Source organism: Genypterus blacodes, unplaced genomic scaffold, assembly GCF_046128005.1.
Source record: "Genypterus blacodes isolate CSIRO-AG114 ecotype Tasmania unplaced genomic scaffold, CSIRO-AGI_Gbla_v1 ptg000104l_1, whole genome shotgun sequence".
NCBI lineage: Eukaryota > Metazoa > Chordata > Actinopteri > Ophidiiformes > Ophidiidae > Genypterus > Genypterus blacodes.
Window position 1 is genome coordinate 605,814 of NW_027466908.1, and position 23,215 is coordinate 629,028.

At 47.9% G+C, this 23,215-nt stretch overlaps 1 protein-coding gene across 6 annotated transcripts in view; it reads left to right on the top strand.

The window, feature by feature from the left end:
* plcb4b (phospholipase C, beta 4b) overlaps window positions 1-23,215 on the top strand; it is a 53,509-nt gene that overhangs the window by 5,526 nt on the left and 24,768 nt on the right. For 3 of the 6 annotated variants that reach the window (XM_076160143.1, XM_076160150.1, XM_076160142.1), the window contains exons 2-4: window positions 825-876; window positions 9,292-9,358; window positions 21,977-22,074. In XM_076160143.1, coding sequence (XP_076016258.1) covers window positions 21,991-22,074 — 84 coding nt within the window. In that variant the 5' untranslated portion in view covers window positions 825-876; window positions 9,292-9,358; window positions 21,977-21,990. Of the gene's footprint in view, window positions 1-824; window positions 877-7,357; window positions 7,573-9,291; window positions 9,359-21,976; window positions 22,075-23,215 lie in introns of those variants that run through there. The other 3 variants (XM_076160144.1, XM_076160145.1, XM_076160146.1) reach the window with 3 other exon arrangements.

Consider the following 23,215-nt stretch of genomic DNA (forward strand, 5'->3'; position numbering starts at 1 on the left):
TGGCGAACTGAACTTCAGTCTGAAGTTCATTCTGGACACTTAAGTCTGTGGAGTCTTGAGTTTAACTGCGGGGTCAAACTTCTGTACGAGGCTGAAATGTGGGAGGTTTGCTCTCGTGGGACTCCAGTTGGACTCAGTCCCGGTCTGCCAGCTTACCGACTCGTCCCCCTGTTGTTTGTTCTCGCTCTGCTTCTCTCTCCCTCTCTCTCTTGTAATTAAGCTGGTCTGGTCTTGATTAGCTCAGCTGTCTCTAGTTCCATCCCTTTTGTTTTGATGGGGTTATCACGTTTTTAGTGCAGTTTCCTCTCACAGCGGCTGTCAGTCATCGCTACCAATGATGAATGACTCATAATGAGATCTGTGTGGACGTAGGACAGCAGCTGACGAGTAGTGTAATGATGAAAACGTGTCGTGTCATTGTCTGGCCTTTCTGTTGACGAAGTCATGATGCTGCCTGACCACGTCGTAATTACTTCTCGTTTGTTTGTTCTCAGGACTGCTCAAGAAGCTCATGTGCACAGCTCAGGGTCGGACGAATGACATTGAGGTGCTGATTGATTTCAGCGGAAGTTGTGAAGATTTGGTATTTTTCTATATTTTTGTCAATTTCTTCAAAAGAATATGTTTGCCTTGTTCAGCCTTGGTGGAGGTATTCGCTCTGGTTGTAGCCGAGCATCCTCTGCAGAAGCTGGATGTGGATGTGCTTGTCTCTGTCTCGCGTTCCCACACAGCTCAGAGTTTAGACGTCAGCCAAATAAATCCAGATTAGGACTCGTGTGATTTACTTCTTCTTTGTCTTCTTATGTCCTTTTTTGTCTCTGCAGGCCAAGACATGAGTTTCTCCCGCTGAACTTCACTTCACTTCACGCTGAACTGGTGAGTTTTCGGGGTCGTCTGTCGCAAGAACACACCATTCTTTGTCTGGTGTTCATTTCTTTCTACTCCCACTTCAATCCCCGCTAACGGCTCTGAGGGCCAATTAGCATCTGGTTGCGATCGTTGAGGCAGATCCTCCAGATAGTCCAGCACGGACAGAGAGCAGAGCCCAGAGTTACGGACCAAAGAAGAAGAGAATATGTAATGTCACAGGCTTGTTGCTAGAGTGGACCGTGTGAGATGGAACTAGGTCCCCCTAGACGTGGGTCTGAAACCGTCGGCATATGGCATCATGTCAGACTCAGTTGGATTTCGAGAACCTTTCTAAGTCTTGTTCGGGTGAGAGAAGAACAGGAACGACTAGGCTACGATGAAACAGACAAATATTGCAAGAACTCGAGTTCTCTCTGCTAGCCTGCTCGTCGGGTTCAGATCCCTGCAACAGAATCTCGCTAGGTTCCAATTTGGCTACTTCCCTCTGTGTCGGTTGCCAGGTTGGACTTTAATTTGTTAGACGATAATAAAGGTTTGGATTCAAAGCATTATGGTGTCGAGTCAGATTTTTGACAGCGAATGTGGATCGATGACATTTGGAGGAGATCCCAATGATCAAACACTGTAGGGAAATTTGTATTTGTGCTCTCAAATTTGGCTCAGCTGGTTCATTTAGACTCGGAGAAAAACGTCTAGAAGGCTAAACGAGACAAATAAGGTCGGGCATCGTTCATCAAGGGTGTTGTAGGGAAAACATAAAAACGCAAACGGCCAAGGAGATGTGGAGGAATGATGAGGCTCTTGTGTTGGTGCTGTGTTGTGTTGTTTTCCTTTTCAAAGCGTTTGGCATTTGTGCAGCGAGGAGGAAACCGGAGCCGTTTCTATTGGATTTGTGTTGAATGATGGAGGCGAGGGGGCCAAGTGTGTCCCCGCGTCTCTCCGTGCAGGAGAGACGCATTGATGAGCAGGCTGCGGTGCTGAGGCTGATCTCTCTCTCCTCCATATATTCTGCTGGTTTAACGCAATTTTCTTCTTCTACTATTTGTCCCTACAACGCGCTGCATGTATCCACAACATTCTCTCAGCTTCTTCACATTATTGGGCGACGATGTGAGAAGGCCCCCAGAAGGTCGTATAGGATAGAGATCTTTGTCAACATACAGACGGTTCAGGGTCAAAGGTCACAGGAGAACACTTTCTGAGGCAACAGGGAACATATTTCTGTCTTACTAAAGGTGTAACTTCATGCAGAGGAGCTTTCAGATGCTTTAGTGTGATTCTGATGTATGGGTCCATTCTACAGACGCCGTAAGTGAACATGAAATATCAGCAGAAGCTCCAACTTACAAAAAAAAAAGCAAAGTCACCGAGTTGAGACGTAATTTCCCCCAATAACCGTAAAAGCTTGTAGATTTATAGTTTAATCAACCTCTAAGTGCCGTTACGCTGGAATTATACCAGCGCCGCCGTCACATCCTACACACGGCGTGTAGAAAGCCTGAACCGGTCTGCTCTCTTATCACCAGGTGTGAATCTCCGGCCGTTTGTTTCTTTGCGCTCTGACGGGCGTTATTACATTTCGGGGCGGCAGCAGCAATAAATCAGCTCCGTCTGTACCAGCGGCAACGTCACAGGCAATATACAAAAATCAATGCATGTTGTTGCAAATGTTTGCACTGGGCCGGCACCCTAAATCAACGCCGCAATCTTCACCTCCATTCGCCCGCAGCGAAGGAGGAGTAGGAGGAGGAGGAGAGCCTGGATGGTAAACCAGCCTGTCTTATTCATCAATGGTGGCTAATCATAGACGTATCGGTATTCATGTGTATATCAGATGTCCTGGACTATTTATGTTGGGACATTTGATGAAGAATGTTCAGTGTTCACAAAGAGAGAGAGACAGTGATGAGAGTGAGACGGGGGGGGGGAGAGAGAGACGGGGATGGAGAGACAGCGACTGTTGCTTGGTTTCCATTGGCAGTTTTGCGTGAAACACGTGCAAATTCTTTCAAGTCCTCATGAGCCAAATGAGTCGTCAGTGTTTCCATGTGGTGACGTCATGTGACCTCCTCGACAATAGGTGGCGCCATTAAAGGCAAAGAAGGGGAGTTTCGTACATCATCTCTCGAGCTTGCTGATCACCGTCTAATCATCATATATGTGGAGTACGCCGCAAATTACAACCTGGAAATACAACATACACAAGAGAAAAAACGGGAAAACGAATCGCCACTACTTCCTGTCCAAATCTAGTTCTATTTCCCTTTTGCAGACTAAATGTTTGGCGAGTTTGGATCCGAGTGTTTCCATTGCACGCTTTCAATCACACCTCCAACATGCGCAAATCAAAAGTCAATGGAATCCCCGCGAGTGGGGGAGAGTGGGTGTGTGTGTGTGTGTGTGTGTGTGTGTGTGTGTGTGTGTGTGTGTGTGTGTGTGTGTGTGTGTGTGTGTGTGTGTGTGTGTGTGTGTGTGTGTGTGTGTGTGTGTGTGTGTGTGTGTGTGTGTGTGTGTCTTCACTACAAGGGTAAGTGTAGCTGCGGGGTGAATGTATTCTCTGCAGACTGTGAGCGAGAGGGAGGGAGAGAGAGAGAGAGACAGGAAGAGACGGGAGCTTCTTCTTCTTCTTCCGCTCTGGTCGACAGATGGGAGCTGCAGTCATCAAGTCAATATTTACTCTTTCTTGGCAGAGGACTGGCAGCTTTAGTGCATCTGATTCAGTGGGCGGCTGTTGGGGTGTGTGTGGGGGGGGGGGGCACCCTGGGGGGGGGGGCACCCGGCTTGTTTAACGAGACTCCTCTGATGATAATTGCTCCTCCTCCGCACTTGTGGCTCTATAAATACACCAGGAGCTGTTACCTATATGGCTCTGCTGCCGCCGCTCCGCCGCCGCCGCTGCGCACGCTCACATCACTCGTGCCTCGCTCCACCGCCGGGACACGTGAACGCAATTTGCACTTCCAATTAAACTGCCGACCTTCGCTCCAGAACGCAAAACGTGATTTTTATAATTTTCTTCTTCCCTTTCCTGGCCTGGGTGACTATTATTACCCAGCATGCTAAGGAACCATGAGGGTACAGCTCAACATCACTGTGACAAACTCAACCGCATGGTGGAAATGACGACACTTCAAAGGGGATTCCACCGATTTCACACATCAGACTGGCTCCATTTCACTTCGGCGGGATACAAACATGAGAGAAACGCACAGAAAGGGATGCAAACATTACCGTAGAAACGCCTCTAACTAACACTGAGGAATGAGAGGAAGTGTAAGCGTGACGTATTCGCCCTTAGCGAGGCGTAAAAGCTGATCGTAACCTTCATGAATGGACTCTTTCATTGGGCCTCCTGCGCAGGACAAAGGGACTCCATCTCCAGCAGGTTGTGGGTTCGTGTCTCCTGCAAAAATGTAACAGTCGGTTTTGAAACCCAGGACGAGCAGAATCGACGTCCCAGAATGAGTCCAGATGTTTCCTGCGCGTTGGGACCAAACATGGACACAGAGCGGGAACACAATAGAGTGGCGTTTGCCCCGGAGCGAGCTGCTGAGTGTGTAACACGGCGCCAACACATGACTCGCCAGCACATCAGATGACTCCATAACCAGCAGGAATGCAGCTTCTTCCTCTTTCTACAGCGCCGCCATTGTCCGTCTGAGTGTCTGAGTGTGTGTCTGTGTGTGTGTGTGTGTGTGTGTGTAGCATCTTTAATCAGCGCCCTACTGTACAAGATAACAAGTCCATGCAATTATGTAACAGTTAGCATCGGCGCTCATCACTTAGCCGCTCTGCAGAGTTGCGGCGAAGGATCCAGAGCGCCTCGTCTGGAGTTTATTATCGACTCTGGGAATGCGGCGGCCGCGAGGGGAAGAGCGGCTTTCATGTCGACGGGCCAGAGGGGGGGCGCGTTTATTGTGGGTCTAATTTATGACTTTATTTGTTTTGTGCGTTACAGACAAAGTGGATTTTAATAGTGTGTTTTTTTCCTTATTTTCCGTTTTGTTTTGTTTTCCGCAGAGCTTTCTGAGAAATTCGCAGCTCGTAAAGTTAAAACGTTCCCCGAGCTAAAGATCAGGCGGAGCGTAAACAGGCCGCAGCACGGACCCGCACACTGCCAGACGGCCGTCCGAAGCCTCTGGCTCGTTTCTCAGCAGCCACTTCTGGCGTGTCACTTAAACAAACCTCTGGACTCGGACGCATAAATCCATTAGACGGCTCCATCATAACAGAGCGCCGGAGTTTAGAAACGTGTCACCATCAAAGTGCGTGATGAGAGGAACGTCGTAAATCTCCCGCCGGCAAGTGTGTGAGGGGAGGAAAGACGGGGAAATCGCTGTAAATTACACACCTGAGTAAGAACGCCTGGTCCCCGTTTTTTTTACGACGCGCCGCGCTCGCCGTGTTTCTACATCCAGCAGCTGTGGGACGCTCTGCGAGACGGGAGCTAGCCTGCTGCTGATGTCTTGGTTTAGCGACGTCTTGGCTCGTCTCGCGTTCGCACTTATAGAGACGCGTTCCAGCTTGGATTCGTAACGTAAACGCTCTTCTCGTTGTCAGACGATGTACTTGCACGCCGACCTACAAGGCCGTCGCTCAACGGCATGAAGGCCTCAACCAATGAGAACGAAGAACCCGTCTGTGCCTGAGTGTGTGAGCCGAATGTCGTGATCGTAGTGACAGGAATTTTGCGACCTTTTGGTGTGACCTTTCAGATATATGTTGAGAGCGGCTGTGTGCGCGCGTGTGGGGGTGTGTGTGGTGTGTGGTGTGTCAGTGTGAGGGCTGATGGCTCCCTGTCACTCTCAGTGAAGAAGAGTCCCTGTGTGTGTTGCACACTAATTAGGCAGCACAGCGGTGCGTGGAGGGGAGAGGGGTACTTTACCTGTGTGTGTGTGTGTGTGTGTGTGTGTGTGTGTGGACCTCATTTTCTCCTCATTAGAGACAGTTGTCCATCATTCTTCAAGGCACAAGGAGTGACGCTCCTCTCTCACACACTCCCTCACTCTCTTTATTCTGTCTCTCTCTTTGTCTCTTATCGTCTCTGTCTCTCTCACACACTCCCTCATACTCTATCTCAGTCTCTCTCTTTCTTTAATATGTGTGTGTGGGTGTGTCTGACCCTCTTCCTCTTTCCCTCCGTCTTCTTCTGCTGCCTCCCACTTTGTCTTCACCTCCATTATCAGTTACGCCCTCTGTCCCCTGAGAGGAGGACGGAGGCTGAGGTTTCACATCCTTCGCTCAGCGGTCGGGAGGTCGTTCATCTCCTCTTCCTTTTTGCGGAAAGGAGCTGGGCTCATTATGAATCCAGGATATGTCGGATATTTGTTTCCCTAAACTTGAACCTGAAGTGTAACCTGAAGTAGTGATGTCATCGTCTGAGACGTGACACCAGCAGAGCACCGACGCTCTCATCTGAGGAGCGTTTCACACAACCCCGACTTTTAGACATGGTGACCTCTGAGAAACCCTGCGGCCCTCTGGGAGCAGGGGGCGGAGCTTTCTCAGATTCTCTCAGACGTGAAGATGAGCCTCCGAGCTCCCCGACAGGCCAGGCAGACGTCCGTCCCCTTCCGTTCCTCAGAGATTAGCCGGCCGCCACGTTGTCCACGAAATCCTGGAAATGCTTAAAACTAGGGAACGTAATGGAATTTATAATCTTCCAACTTTATGAGTGTTCCTTTGGGACATTTTTCTTCTGCTTTATCTTCCAAAATTTCAGGAATTTCAGGAAGTGTACATCCAAACTAGGTCACTGACTCGACGCTATCTAAGTGGCGTTCTGGACATTTCCGTTGGCGTTAACTTCAGGTCCATCCAGGGCCTTCCTCCCACCACATTTTCCCATGATGCATCTGTGTTATTCATGGCTGGTTTGTGTGTTTGTACCTTTGTTGGCTTCAGATCTTCCAGTTCTGTCTGCTGTTCCCTTTGATGCTGTGTGAAGATGATGTGACGTGTTTATTTGTTGACGGTGCTGTTGGGGTTTATGAGTAACGTGTGTGGGTGTGTGTGGGTGTGGGTGTGTGTGTGTGTGTGTGTGTGTTGATGCTCTTCCAGTAATGTGCTTCCCTGCCATATTCCATTTATGGCACCTTCCTGATTGTTGTTGCGGATGTGAAACTCGAGTGTACGTGCCTGTGTGTGTGTGTACGTGCGTGTGTGTTAACAGCGTTGTCCTTTAATCAGCACCCCTGTGTGTTTCCCCTGCCGAGCTGTCTCAGGCTGAGTGATGGGCGAGCCATGTAAATCCTGTGGCAGGCGGGGGTGAGATTACCGCCTCTCACCTGTTGCCCTAATCAAAGGAGTTATTACCGCACCACTGGATGTTACCTGGAATAGAAGGCGCTAAAAATACACACACACTCACACACTCGCACAGAGAGGGCAGGGGGAGAGTATCAAAGTGCATCTGTCCTTTGTTTGATTTGCTGTCAGTCACCGGGCGCTCGTGTTTGCTCGTACTAACCGCTCGTTTCTGGGAAAGTTAGACAATCACTGCACTTAAAATTGAAATTGCTATACAGAAACGAGTGTAAAGACCTCTTTCACGTGTGTTTGAGTTTTTCCATTACACGTTTCTCAGTTCGCAACTCCGCTTGATGGGAAACGCCATGAGAGACGCAAACGAAGAAAGAGAACGCCGAACAAAGCAGAGAGCCGCAGAGCAGCAGGCAGATGGTAGAGCGGCACGTATTTCCTGTCAGTAAAGCAAAGTGTGTGTGTGTTTGTGTGTGTGTGTGTGTGAATGCCTCTGTGTGTTCCGCGTGCCGCCCTTCAAAGTGAATTACTCTCTCAGAGCGAGTGTGCTGTTCTCTTTTGATTAAGCCGGACAATCACGGAACAATCGTGTTGATAATTCACTCTGGCCGGCGAGTTGAATTCAGAGCTTTGTTAGATGATTACGTCTCCTTCAGCTGCTGCGACAATCACTTGTGTGTGTGTGTGGGTGGCGTGGAAGGTTGTGTGTTCAGCCGTGTAACATGTTACGTTTTGGTAGCAGTTGGCCTGAGTGGGCGTGGCTTCATTTGTCTGCTATCACCAAACATCGTAGACACGCTACCTCGCCATATACACAACAAATGAACAAGTGATCAGTCAACCTGATGGTGGCGCTACAACGGCAACAGTTGCATTTAGTCAAAAATTTCGGAACTGGAAAATCACTAAAACACAGTGAGATCCATCATTTTCAGTCATTACATGTTGGGTGTATTAACTTCTGCTAGATCCCCTCATGCCACTGTGCACACTGAGTGACAACAGTCTGTTTCCAGTTCTGTCCCTTTAAGGCCCGTCTGTGCCGAACCATCTGTGTAGGACGGATTCTGACTTAATTTCATTAAAGTGGTGAAAATGACTGAAAAATCTAATTTGATTTGATTCCACTTCCTCTTCCTGTGATGTTCTTCGTTTCGTGTTAATCAAATCACACAAAGCTTCTTAGATCGCGGGATGATACGCCGATGTTTAGGTCCAAGTAAACAGAGTGAGTGAAGGATTTGAATGCAGATCTTAGTTCCTGGAGAAGAAGACCAGATCAGATAATCCCAGACGTAAACGCCGTCTCACAATCTTACGCTTCAGTTTATCTTGCAAAGTGCTTGTATATAGAAGGCATTAGCGCCGCAGTTCCTGTCCAGCAGTGGGTACAGGAAGCCGAGCTGATGATGATGAGGAGGCGAAGACAGACGCCACCAGAATCACAGGCGATGCTGAGTACAGGAAATGGCGAGGAATTAGTCTTGTCTTCAGCGTGGACGTCGTTGGAGGATATCCCCCTTCACTCTGACACTCTGTCTTCCCCTCTCTCTCTCTCTCTCTGCCTCTGTGTTTCTCTTTCTCCCTCTCTCTGCCTCTCTCTCTCTGCCTCTGTCTCTCCCTCTGCGTTTCTCTCTTTGCCTCTGTGTGTGTGTGTCTCTCTCTCTCTGTCTCTCTCTCTCTCTCTCTCTCTCTCTCTCTCTCTGCCTCTGTGTTTCTCTGCCTCTCTCTCTCTGCCTCTCTCTCTCTCGCTCTCTCTCTCTGCCTCTGTGTTTCTCTGCCTCTCGCTCTCGCTCTTGCTCTCTCTCTCTCAGATTTAAAGCCCACACCACATGGTTATGCAATACATCATCTTAATTGTGTACATTATGGTGATCAGGTTGACTTATTCATAAATCCTTTGAGTGTGTATAAGAAAGAAAGACTGTTTTTAGTACCTTTTGGTTTTTGTCTGCAGTTACCAGGGAAACTGTAAATTGAGGTGGCATGAGCGTCACACAGAGGTGCTGGTGCCTCCATGTAGAGCTTGTTTACTCCGCACGCCAGGTTCACCACACCGATCCAGAGGGCCAAAGTGGCGAAATGCTGTGACATCATGTGACGTCAGCGGCGTTTCAGGGACTCATTTCTGTCTTTGTCCTTCTCTGTCTGTCTCTACAGAGCGGTCCCCTGCTGTCCTCCAGTGTTTCCCCTCCCCCAGGTTTTCTCTCCCTCTGTCTGTCACTCGGTAAGTACACATTTGAACATGAATACTTAAAAGTTTCACCTTTTATCAAGATGATTGTGTTCGTTACTGTGGAGTTTTCCCGTCCTCGCCATTATACGGCGTGAAAAGCAGCAGGGACGGCGGCGGTGACGTCACGATGCGTAACTGCCCCAACTTATCAATTCATCTGTGCTGCTGCTGACTCATGGCCCTCAGCTTTAGATTTCCAGATCTCTAAGTGTTCAGAGAGCCGCATCAAATCAAATCCAACGATATCACGTACAGTATGTTTCACGGTCAAACCGCCGTATAGGAGACGATGTGGCAGTTTCCCGTGCTGTCGTCTGTGAAGCGGCCGTGCACCTGTTGGGTGAAGATGCTGTGTGGGAAAAAGCAGCTGCTCACAGTCTGATTCTCTCACTGTGTGTGTGTGTGGGGGCGTTTGAAACTATGATGCATCCAAAGCACAATCCAAACAAACAAGCACAGTCTCGGCCCATTCACAAGAGAACTCAGCCGCTCCATTCAATCCAGCTCGTGTTGTCTTATAATCAGGCTGAGCGAAGCTGTGATGCAACGACTTTAAACATTTCTAAACCCACTGAGCGCCTAAGATAACGGAACATGATGAGTTCTTCAGTTAGTACATTTCTGTGCATGTTAAAGCTTTGATTAAACCAAATATCAGTGATGAACCAGAATCAAGGCCACGTCCATGGTGCTGTAACAACAGTTTGTCAATAACTTTGGCACCAGAGTCATAATTGGAACACTGTTGAGGCCTTGGCGGAGGCATGTGCTCTATCTACCGCCCCTCTAGATGACAGTGTGTTCATACAGGTTAGCTGGTATCAACACATGTACAGTATGTGACCCACTAAGCCTTCTCTGCTGAGGAAAACAACTTAAAAGAAGAAGAAAATGACCTAAATTGATCTTGCACACAAACGATCTGTACACACGGAGGCTCCACGGTTGCCAGGGACGCCTGTGGACACGACCCCAGCAGCCGGAGGAGCTCACGGTGTCTGAATGCTGCAGCATGGCCTGGAGGATGCTCCTCTGTATTCAGGGTGTTTCCCCTCAGAGAGTGGGGATGGAGCTCCACGTTAGAGCGGACATCCATCTTAATCTGAGGCAGACGCTGCAGCTGCTCTCTGTTACGTAAACTCCGGCGCAGCGATGCCTAATTCCCGTTTTCTGTTGTTATCGGTTATAGCGCTTGTTTATCAGAGCCGGGAGAGCCGGGGCCTGGGTTTGGTGCCGGCTGTGTGTTTCGGTTGTGTTGTTGTGTTTTCTGGGAAGGCCCCGGGGGGGGGGGGGGACGCTGGGTGGGATAGCGAGCCCCTCTATCTCTATAAATACACACTGAGACCCATTCAGAGGCTAAAATGTGTCTGTGTGCGTGTGTCTGCGTGATACCACTGCAGCCAGGCGAGCCAGAGGCTATTACTGGCCAGCAGGGTTGCTATGGAGACCAGCGGTGTCAGAGAGGAGCAGCATCTGTGCGGGATTGTTTGTTTGTCAGGGCAGATTTTCGGCTGTCTGCCTCTCTCTCGCTCTGTCTCTCTCTCGCTCTGTCTGTCTCTCTATACATCGCCTGTCTGTCTGTTTGGGACGTATTGCTGCTAAATGGCGTTACAGTAATGAACACAAGCTCGTGCAAAGAGGCGATTTAAAGGCTGCGGCTCCTTTATGCGCCCTGGGGCTGCCTGGGTCGGCAGGGACACGGGACTCGGCGACTCAGGGACTCGGGGGGAACTCTTTCTTTTGGTTTGGCCCCAGGGCAGAGCTCACTTTCTGGGGAAGCGTTTGACCTCTGCCCCCTGGCTGCTCCCTCGCTCCACAGCTGCCCTCCCTCTATATGGACATGTTCTATTTCCGCAGCTCGGAAAACACAAGGCTCCCGCTCTGTGTGCTGCCTTATCAGCAGCTCAGCAGGGCACAAAAACAACTAGAATAGCTACATATTTGGGCAAAGGGAGAAATCCCATATTTTGACCCCCCCCCCCCGCTCAGCTCTTAAACTCTCAACCTTCTATTTATTGCTGTTTTCCCCCCTCTCTCTCTCTCACTCTCACTCTCACTCACTCTCTCTGTCTCACTCTCACTCTCACTCACTTTCTCTCTCTCTCACTCTCACTCTCACTCACTCTCTCTGTCTGTCTCTCTCTCTCTCTCTCTCTCTGTGACTGTCTCTCTCTCTCTCTGTCTATCTCTCTTTCTCTCACTCTCACTCATTCTCTCTGTCTCTCTCTCTTACTCTCACTTTCACTCTCACTCACTCTCTCTGTCTCTCCCTCTCTCTCTGTGACTCTCTCTCTCTGGAGTTATAGTTCTTTTAGAAACACGTAAACGTCTGTGTGTACTGAGGTGCACAGGTGAGCGGTGTAATTAGGTGGAACGCTCCTCTGTGGCGCATCGTGCGGCCCACCGAGTCAAAACAAGCCCCCCCGTGTGTGTGTGTGTGTGTGTGTGTGTGTGTGTGTGTGTGTGTGTGTGTGTGTGTGTGTGTGTGTGTGTGTGTGTGTGTGTGTGTGTGTGTGTGTGTGTGTGTGTGTGTGTGTGTGTGTGTGTGTGTGTGTGTGTGTGTCTGTCTGAGGTGCACGAAGTAGAAGAAGAGAGGATTTTCTTAGAGGTGTTTTAATTCCTCTAAGGTGCCCAGTGAGGCACCCTGAGGTGCTTCTACCCAGTAGCCAGGATAAACAGGCTTTCATGACTGATATGAACTCAAAGAGGACAGAGTTTATCCGAGGAAAAACATCACAGCTGGAATTCTGCGGCTTCACACACACTTCACATCGGTCAACCAAAGTGTGTCTGTGTGTGTGTGTCTATTTTTTTTGACCATGTTTGGGCAGACCTGGCCCAGAGGAACCCTCTGTAGGTTGTGTGAGTCGTTGGGCAAAACGAACCTTCAACCACACACACACACACACACACACACACTCATACATCAAAGCACAGTGCTGTAATTTTGTAATTTCCCCTTACGTTACCAAACTGCCTCATATCAACACAGTTACCAACACACACATTTCCTTCTTTGTATAGAATGGAATGTGAATGTGACATATTAGATTGAACATTAAGTCAGCTGACCGTGTGACATTTGCGTTCTGTGAAGACGCTGAGAAAAAGCTGCAGGTCTCTGAAGAAACGTGTGTGTGTGTGTGTGTGTGTGTGTGTGTGTGTGTGATATAATCCAGTATGTCCCCTTATAGCCCTTAAGCTGCTGTAATGCCAGTATGCTGGTGCCATGTTAGCAGGCTGATCCTATACGTCCAGCCTGGCCTCACTTACGAGAACCCTAAATTCACACACACTCTCATTAGCGTGAGATGAGCGAGCGTCTGTGTTTACCTTTCCTGTACGTTTCAGCTGCTAAGTACATTCCAGTGGTAGCTGTTAAGGTGATCTAACACGCCAGCGGCCTGTACAAACAGTGCTGATGTAGAGAACGCAGCAGCTTCATATGAGGAGGAGGAAGAGGAGCAGATCAATGTCAGACAAAAAGATCAGACCTGAACAAAATGCTGGATAAAATGAATACAGACATGAAGAATAGAAATATAATATAAATGTAAAAAAGGATCAAAATAATTGTAATTGGGTAAGAATGTAAAGTAAAATAAATAAATGAGGGAATATAAAGTAAGAAGGAAAAAAAAGTTTGATTTGAAAGGAAAAACCAACCTCATAAATCTTGTAAAATTATTCTCTCTGTATATTTCCTCTCAATTTACATTTAATTTAGTTGTAGGGTTTTGTGTTCTTGCTGCATCGTGCACAGTGAGTGAGTCTCCCTCTGCTCGCTGCACACAGGGAACTCCCAGATTGAGAGCCTCGTAAAACACACACACACACAAATGCACACACACACCCACACAGAGCAGTCACATGCACACAGCGCTGGAAGTACCACTGATCAAGAACGCTGATAAAACAGGGACAACCCTGCACTCTCTCTCTCTCTCTCCATTTCTCTCTGTGTGTCCCTTGATCTCTCTCTCTCACGCTCTGTCTCCCTTTCTGTCCGTTTCTCTGCCTGTCTCTCTCTCCCTCTGGTTCCGTCCCTCCTCCTCGTCCCCTCTCTCAGACCCCGGTGTCCACCAGTCGCAAATCCTCCTTTATTAGCTGGACGCTATGTCCATTAGGCTGCACGTTAAATCTGCTCTGTAACTCTATTTGGAGTGGAAGCGGTTGCCTTTATATAGAAGTCAAATAGCTGTACGTAAGAGTGTGCGTGTGTGTTTGTGTGTGTGTGTTTTATTAAGTAATTTTGATGTTTATCTGCTGTCCATTAGGGACGAACGTTGGAACCTGAGCTCACAAAGGCCTCGTGTTGTTTTGATAGTTTCAGTGGAAAGTTCAAACACACATGGTTATGTATGAGTTTGACGTGTGTGTGTGTGTGCTCACTTAAAGAGTGCTTGTACTCGCTCATACATTCATGCATGAACTGTGTGTCAAAGCACCACTAGGGTGTGTGTGTGTGTGTGTGTGTGTGTGTGTGTGTGTGTGTGTGTGTGTGTGTGTGTGTGTGTGTGTGTGTGTGTGTGTGTGTGTGTGTGTGTGTGTGTGTGTGTGTGTGTGTGTGTGTGTGTTGGCCAGTTTCCATCCTAGTCTCAAGTTAATTATGTAACCCGGAACCGAGGAGTGTGAGTGAGCCGGGTGATCCTCGGCTATAAAAGGCAAAGAGGAGTGTAAGGAGGAGGTCACCTGGCTGGGAAAAGGCCGCTCTTGCCTGCGCCGGGATCAGACTTCCTCAGACACAAATGGTGATTACACACTTTGTACTCGCAGCCCAAGAACAACACAACTCAGCCGAGCAGCTCTGATAAACGCTGACGTGTTTGTGTCTCATCTCTCCAGGCTTGTTATCACTTTGTTCTGTTTCTCTTCTCTACGTTTCTGTCAACACTGAAGGAGAAAAAGGAAGTGAACAGCTGGCTGCTCAAGGGGGAAACTTCCAAGTTCACTAAAATAAAGATGATAACCCAGACTCAGGTTGCAGTATGGACAAGTTCTCACAGGACACAAACATGAGGACCGATTAGAATGAATTAAGCAGTAATTTAAAATGATTATTTAGAGTGATGAAGTGTTTCAGTCCTCCGCCTCCTCTTCTTCCTCCTCCTCCTCACCCAGAAGCTGGATTTGCTTTGCGTTGTGAAAGCTGCCATGCCGCTTTAGTCTGCAGCCGAGCATAAGGAGGAAGCTGCGATGTCTTATGCACACAGATACACACACACACACACGCTGTAGGTCAACACACACACACACACTTACGCACACAGGATCTCCGTCCTTGTTCAGGTGTGTATGTGTTTACTCAGTGATCAGCGCCGTGGCTACAACGGCGCCTTTGTCAGGGGACTAAGTGAAACATAAAAACATGGAGATGATGGCAGCATTGATTTGGTGCTATTGTGTTTGCAGAGCCAAGTTGTAATAAAACTCCCTGGATTCCTCTCTGAGGGGTCTTATAGAGTTATTGATCAGTTTAATCCGGTGTGAACGCCAGCGCTTTTTATTGCACTTTGTGTCTCACCACACGAGTGATGTGAAGCAGCAAAGTATTATGCAAACATTTACCTCCACTAACTGGAATCTAGCTGAAGGGGCAAAGTTTAATCAAATTTAGGATGAGGTCATTAAACAAATGAATGCTTTAGTGTCTGATCGGCAATGTCACCACATAGAAACCTGAAATCTGCTTCCAGGTTTGGCCCGTGTGTGTGTGTGTGTGTGTGCCTTTCTTTAATGTGTATCCTGTTTTAAAGTTGTCTTGGCGGATCAGTCTGTTTACCGAGCAGCGTTGAAGGGATGATGCAACATGTGGGGATGAAAGTGACATCATGAGACACTTTCACTCTGCAGGCTTAAGCTCATCACATATGTTTACTTAGAAGATATTAAAAACAAATGTTATGGCAGCGTGTGGCGAGCCTGTTACAGTAATCATACTTCAATTGTGTCATCAAGTGATTTTAGAAGCCGTACTAATAAATCACCCCCCATGACATCGCTCATTAAAAATCATACTGCTGGCAGGTGCTGGTGAGTTAAAGAGAGCCACGGGAGACGTTTAGGTACAAAAACCTCACTCCTAGAAAGCAGGAACAGCTTGTGAACCGGGCGACCTCATCTGAATGTGCTGCCCAGAAATGGGAGTTAAGCACCTGCCCGTCACCGAACTGTCCCCATGTTTGACTCAAGCAGCCCCACGTGAGTCACAGAGGTCATAGTTCATAATGATCACAAGTCATCAGCGTAGAAGTTAACGTTGTCTCTTTATGCAGCTATAAGTGCAAACTTTAAACTGCCTGTTGATGTGTGTGAATGTGTTTTTAGCCCAACATCAAATAGCCCAAACAACATATGGTTCTCCACCCAGCCCAAAGGCTTTTTACCAATGACCACTGGGATTGGAGCCAGCAACCCTGAACAGGATAAGTAGAGATGGAAAATGAGTGGACTGGTGTCTTTGCCCACTTATTACTGGTTTGAGGTTCTTAGGTAGGACTGTTGCTTCATGTACACATCCTGTGGTGTGTGTGTGTGTGTTGCCGCTGCCTTTCTGTTGCCCTCACAAGAACAAATGCAGCTTGATTGAAACGGAGCGTGAGGTTGATTGATGGATGGCTTTTCCATTTTCTTCCCGAGACGACGGCACACCGGCTGTTTTTCTTCTTAATTTTGCCACCAAAAACAAATGAGGTTCCGTACCTCCGTCAGTCTGTTTGGCAGTCTGGAGATTAGAATAGTACGGACGTCTTCTGTCGGCAGATTGTTTGTTTTGAGTGGTTAGTTAGACGTTTTCGTCCTGAGATGGCTTCAGCCTGAAGAGGAATATTAATGGAAACGCGCTACAAAAGCCTCTGAGAAAAAGGGCAAACTTTGAAGCTGTGGTGTTCTTTCCTGTTTTGTCCTTGGTTACAGGATTCAGTGTTTAACAAATGAGGATTTTTATCTCTTACAAAAGTGTCGGTGTTGAATCATCTCTGCGTTGTTATTGCAGTTGGAGGTTAGCAGGCTTTAGTTTGTGAAAAGATTAGAACTCAGAGTGGATTAGCATTCCCTCATAGCTGCGAGACAAAACAAATATTATACATATCAAACTAGACAAACTGCCTCGAGGACACGCTGACACTTGACATATGTACAGCTTCAGTCAGCCAGCAGGGAGCCTTTACATATCAGATCTGATCCCTGTTTTGGATAATTCATTCATCTTTACTTTTTTTTCCCAAGCCTTCAAATCGACTCCACCCTCACGTCTCCTTTCATCCTCGTTTGACTCGGATAGATTCACAATATCTGAACAATACGCTATGATGTCATTCCTCTGGACTCGACTGAATATCCATGAAAATGCAGCTTGTGCTATATGAGGCACTGACGCAGAAGAAGAGTGAGCGTCACGGCGTAAAACTCATCAAGATCAAATTGATTTACAAAGAATCCGGCTCAAAGTTTACGTCCATTTCTGCTGATTTAGCCTGAATCTGTGTGTCGCTGAAGGTTCAAACTGGTCTTGAGTGATTGAAAGCTGCAAAAGTGTGTATACCCAAGAAAAAGCATGTGATCTGGCTCTGACTGGAACTTAAAGATTTTGTGGAGTCGGGCCTTACATGGACATACACAAGCACCAAGGGAATCAGTGTCAGGCTGTGTGATGAAGAGCATCATAAATGTTCCGTACATCTCAGGCTTTAACTCCAAACATCTGTTAGATGGTTCAGCTTGATGTCGACATAAAGGTCTGAGAGACTGAACAATAGAGTCTCAATCCTTACCTGGAATCTAAATGCATACAAAGAAGAATCTGTCTTATTGGCATGCAATGCATTTTGGGAAATCCAGCACATCCACAAATGGAAGAAAAAGGTTTTTATTTCTCTAGATTCCCTCTGGAGCTTTGCAGTCATGGCTCCTTGGCCTTGATCGCTGCCGTTAGACATGAAAGCGAAAACATTTCCTTATTTTCTGCCAGCACTTTCATTAAGGTGCTGTCTGTTTACAAGGCAGGATTTGAACCACAGCCCTGTCAGACACTTAATCGTCAGTAGCAGGACAGATGGGGAGATGGGGAGAGATGTATATAGATGAGCTGAGCGTCTTCATCATCTCTGTCTGTGTCAATCTATAGATCCTCTACCAAACCATTTGCCAAAGTGTCCCTGAGCCTCCAGAGATTTATCCTATTGGAACCGCTTAAACACCAGGTCATTTACGATGTCAATGTGTGTCTGTTGCTGACATCAAACCTGGAATTGTGCTGCCAACTGTCTGCAGCTCTTATGTTCCGATGCCGCTGACGCTGTTGCCAACACACTTCACCAAGAAGTGCCGGGGTAAACACACGGCCACAAAGATGTCAAACTGAGCCAAACGCCGCCATTGTTGTGTCGTTTCTGCTAACGTCACACACACACACACGCACACACACACACTATTCTCTCATTGGTGGAGTGTCTGAAAGGTCACCGGGCAGACGGACAAAGTTGACTGTAGTTGAACTTTGAGCTCAGCAGCAGGGAGGAGAATCCCAGCACCGGTTGGGCGTTGTCGCTCTGCTCCTAACACACAATGATTATCATGTGAAAGCACCCCGGGGGTCGGGGTTCAGGAGTGTTTACCATTTAAATATGACATTACACTTTGTACTCTTGTGTTCAGCTTAAATTCCAGAAAAGGTCAAACTCAACACCAGGCACTCAAATGCATTTTTGTAATCTCTTGCTCAAATAAGTCTGTTGACACAACACAACGTTTCCAAATGCCAGCGCATCAGCTGAGCGCTCACACACACACACACACTCACACACACGGCTTAAACCATTAAGAGGATGAGGCGTCAACGTTGCTCAGTGTCAAAGCTAATATTGTTTGTTTGTGTTCGTCCCATAAAACCCAATTAAATTTGCACCCAGTTGTGTTCCGTAATTAGCAATGGGAGCTAATGTTTACTAGGTGTGGGTCGGCAGGTAATTTGAAGCTATTATAAAATCATTAACGGGGTTCAGGACTTGCATCATCGTCTTTGAACACTTTAATTTGACTTAATGGCCTAATTTGTCCAGGTGGAATTACCCAAAATCTAGCATCAGAGGTGTTAGACTCTAAAGCATCATGTGCCATTATCAGCTCTAAGCTAATTTGCACCAAGAATTCCAAATGAACGATTTGATCACACTGTGCGAAGGCGTCTCCATTCCGGTCTTGTGACAAATTCCGGTAACTTCCGTCGCACAGACTCGCTGAAGAAGCCGTGCGGTGACTTCCTGGAGGTCATATCGGGGAATTTGAGTAATCGACTGTCTGACATTCTGACAGGCTAGACGTTTGTCCGACCCCCAGGCTAGCTCGCTCGCTCGGGCGCTCCATCAGGTGGTTTATCGGGTGCCGCTGCCCCCATCACGCTGTAAGAACCAATCCAGACGAAATTCCGCCCAACCTTGAAATGAGTCTGCAAATTCACGGGTAGAAACGCTAGTAAATCCTCCCGCTTGCACCGGGGTGGCAAACTGATCGTCACGCTGACTGAAGGGGCTTTTATTCCTCTTTATGAGCTTTTACTCGGCTAGACAAAGCTAGCAAATGTGTTCTTTTATATAATTACACGTTTGATTTGTTATTATAGTGGCCGTGTCCCATGTGGCGCGTGTGCGTTGCTCATAAGTGTCCGTTTGTGAGAGCGTCCCCACTCAGCCTCTTCCTCCGCCGGCTGACTGATGTAGCTGTAGCCTAATTTTAGTTTATGAGGTGTGGGACCGCTGGTGCTACCCTAGCTGCCATTTTAGACGAGGAGGCTGGGAACGGCACGCCTCACGGGGCTCCTATCTGTCGCAATTATCTCCTTGTCAGGGGTTGGACAGGGGGCTCGGACCTCGCTCGCTTCCTCCCGCTTCCCTGGGCTCCTCACGTGCTGGGAGACCTGACGCGCACGCCGCCGTGGCCTTACAGCACCTCATCTAGCCGCGCTGCTATTGGACGGGGTTTCATCCCACCGAGGAAATGGTTATCTAATGCATACGTTTGAGAGTGGCGAGATCTAGGCTACCGTCAGACAGGTCAGGATGGCCCGATTAGTCCAAACGAGCTATGGCTCTTCCTCTGCGACTCTGAATACAGTTTAAGAATACGTTTTGGATCTTTTACATGTGGTATTATGAGTAATCTGCAGGGGTTGAGCCTTATTAGCTTTCTCCCTGTGGTTTATGTTGTTGGCGCGATGCCTGGCCTCAGTTCTCTTCACAGGAAGGGTGCATCTGTGTTTTCATTCCCCTGACGGGATGTGTGTGTGTGTGTGTCTGTGTCATGGTCCCCTGGTAGGACATCACAGATGGTCGAGGGCTGCGTTTGATGAGTTTGGCCCTTATTTTGTACATCGCCGTGTGTATTGAGCTGCAGAAGGGATCGGCTTGGCTCCTCCAGCGCTTTGATGTAGCAGACCGCTCTGCGTGCCCAGACCCAAAATAAACGGATCTGTCCTGCATATGAAGAAGATGAGGTCATATGTTTGCCTATTTACTGGTGAATCTAGAAGCTGGGGTAATTAAACAAATCTAACTTGAATCTCTCGAACTTTACCAATAATGATCACATTTACTCATACATTTGTTCCAGATTGGTCCCTGAAAAAAAAAGGCAGGTTGAACTCCTTAGGACAAGAAACATGCAGACAGGGAATGAATCTAAAGCCTTTTATTTATTTGCTCGTGTTTCGTCACAGATAGAGACAATCACACAACAGGAACTCCCTAAAGTACATTTAAGGACATAACTGCAACATACCATATAAGTGTAAAAGGACAATAAGCACACGCCCCCTTTTCCTGCGGCCGGGTAAGCTCTTGTATAATAATTGTGTCGTCTTACTGACGCCTCGTCAAAACCTCAGGTGGTCTGTTTTTGTCTCTCTGGTGGTGTTTGGAGTCTCGTCCATCAGGGGGGTTTCATGTCTCCTCTGGTCTGTGATGTGTGTGTGTGTGTCCCACATCAAAAGCAGACATTGAGCCTTTCACGCGTCCTCTCCAGCCTGCCTCTGTCACACGCAGCTGCTTCTCTCCTTCTCTTTCATCTCCGCGCTTCTCGTCTCTCGCCATCTCCGTCTCTCACCCCGGTTTGTTTTCTTCCCTCCTTTCTTCCCCTCTTCCCCTCTGCTGATCCCTAAACGTGGGATTTGGGCATCAATCACACGTACCAAGTCACAGGTACATTTAGGGCGAAGCATGTGCTGTGAAGATGACTCCATCACACCTGCCAGTCGTCCCATAGTGACGAACTATCTGCACCGGCTCCAAAGACTAAACATAGCACGTCACGTTCCTCGAGTGCACTCATCTCCCTCTCGGTTTGGACTGGCACATTTGAGCGCGACGCCGGAAGAGAACCTATATTTAGGTGGTGTCGTCAACGATATCGCGGTTTCCTGTCAAAAGCCCCTCCCTTCCCGAACCGGATGTGTTATGTGGTGGCACACGTGCCAGAGTGTGGAGTGAATGAAACCTGAGGCGCCGCAGGCCGAATGCTGAACGGATGTAGGTTTTAAAAGTAAACGGCACTCTCACACTGTCTTGCGAGTGTCAGGTACGCAGAGCGAGCCGGCGTCAGGTGGTCTGTCCACTTTCCTCAACATGCATCATCCAAATACGTCACGACCCAAGAATAGAACCGGGAGAGAAATGTCTCTGTGACATTTAATCACGGGAGAGTGATGGTCTTAGACGGCGCCTCTCTGAGCCGATTGAGCGTTCTGCCGACCAAAGACGACACGCAATACAATTCTGTCAGTTTCGGCAATTTTGAGACAAATTTAGGGCGTGGCGGCTGCTGTGACAAACCCGACAAAGGAATGAAACCTAGACAACTAGACTAACTAGAAACCTGTGGAAACTTGTGGAGCCCTGAATTGCGGAATACAGATTTTTCTGTTCAGGCTCTGGATCGCAACTGAAAATGTAGAAGAAGAAGAAGTTATTGGCAGTGTGTGTGTGTGTGTGTGTGTGTGTGTGTGTTACTGTGTGGGAAGATGGTGATGAGTTTGTTGAGCCTCCGGTCCAGAGGAGCATTATCATTTTGTACGTTCACAGTGATTCATTTGTTTTTAATTTGAAAATGTTCAGACGCGGCTCGCGACTTTGTTACACATGAAACCATTTGACCGTTTCTAATCATGAGTTGGGGGCAGTTAAGTCAGGGATCGGATCGGACTCGGGTCTTGGATCACTGAACGCAAGTGACCTCGAACCGGATACGAAGAAATAAGAAATCTCATCTCCTCTCTGTGGTCGGTGAAGTTTCAGCCGGGATGTGAACCCAGCTGAAGCATGACTGATGGGTGCGGTGCCGTCTGGATCAAATCCTGTTTATTTGTAGGAGCTTTATCGGCGTGTTCCTCAGCAGGCCCATGTTGTGCTGCGTCTGAGCCTGCAGATAAACAGAAGGTGAACACTGTGGGTGTACGCAGCGTGAGCCGGCCTGCTGTCCTTCAAACCCCCACAGGCTCTTTGCACCTCCATGTGGAGTGATTTTACTGATTCCTTTTCTCTGTCTGTCTGTGTGTCTGTGTGTTTGTCCGTCCCTCTCTTTCTTTCTCTGTCTGCCTCTGTCTTTTCTTCTCTGTCTCAGATCCGTGAGCAGCCATGACCAAGTCCTACGTGTTCAACTGGCAGAAGCACCTGCCGGAGTTCATGCAGGAGGGCGCCTCCTTCGACAGGTTCGATGAGGTAAGACCTGCGTGTGTGTGTGTGTGTGTGTGTGTGTGTGTGTGTGTGTGTGTGTGTGTGTGTGTGTGTGTGTGTGTGTGTGTGTGTGTGTGTGTATTGCCAAATGTCTTGAATTCGTTGGAATAGTAGTGGTGGCACTAGTTGTTGGCCGACGTGGACAGTTTGCTTTGTCTTGTTGTCATCCGTCACATTAATGACTGCACTCAAGTCATTCATTAGTACACACACTCACACACACACACGCCATAATAGGAGCAGAGTGGTGTCCTCTCTCACCTGATGGCTCATTGCTGCAGTGGGAGCTCTGGCTGTAGACGGGCCTCATTGATCAGCCTCATTAAGGAGCGTCGCCCGGTCTGCATCACAGCTGCTGATGGACCCAAGCAGCAGAAGAAGAGCTACACTCACTATCAATATACAATAATACACAACATTGGCCAGATTATGTGACTGTGCATCGATTAACTCAAGCAGGCCTGTAAAAGCTCTATTAGCATAATGACTGTGAGCGTCTGCCCTGGTAAACACGACGACTACGACATGAATATGAAGCAAACAGAGGAATCATCTTCACTCCATCATCAAGACCTTTCAGTTTTAGCATTTTGACATATTGAACATTCTTCCCTTTGTGTGTTATTGTGCCTCTCCTGATAAAAGGGTGTATTATGTGTGTGGCTGACTGTCAGATTGAGCTCTAATTCAAAACAAACATGCAGACAGAGTAAAAGTGTATCTTATTTATGTGGTTGATATCACCATAGCGCAGATATTGGCTCCAATACCAGCAGGATATCATGCGTGTGTGTCCAGTGTGTGTCCGTGTGTATCCATGTGTGACCCGTGTGTGTATATATACTGTATGGCTCTTTTTTTTCAGTCGCACCAACTTAATCAGGGCACTTAGCTAGGACATTTTCCGAGCCAAATCAAAGTGTGTCACGCATGCACGCCCACACACACATTTGCACACATCAGGAAATCCCTTCAGTCCTCTCCGTTTATCCGGGCATCTGTAGGGGGGAGGGATCTTGAAGGAAAACTTGAAAGAGTGGAAAAGCATCGTCGCCAGAGCAAAAACTCGGCCCTGACAGAGCGGGCCGGAGCAGTAATCAGTATGGAGCTCTGGCTGTCAGCTGGG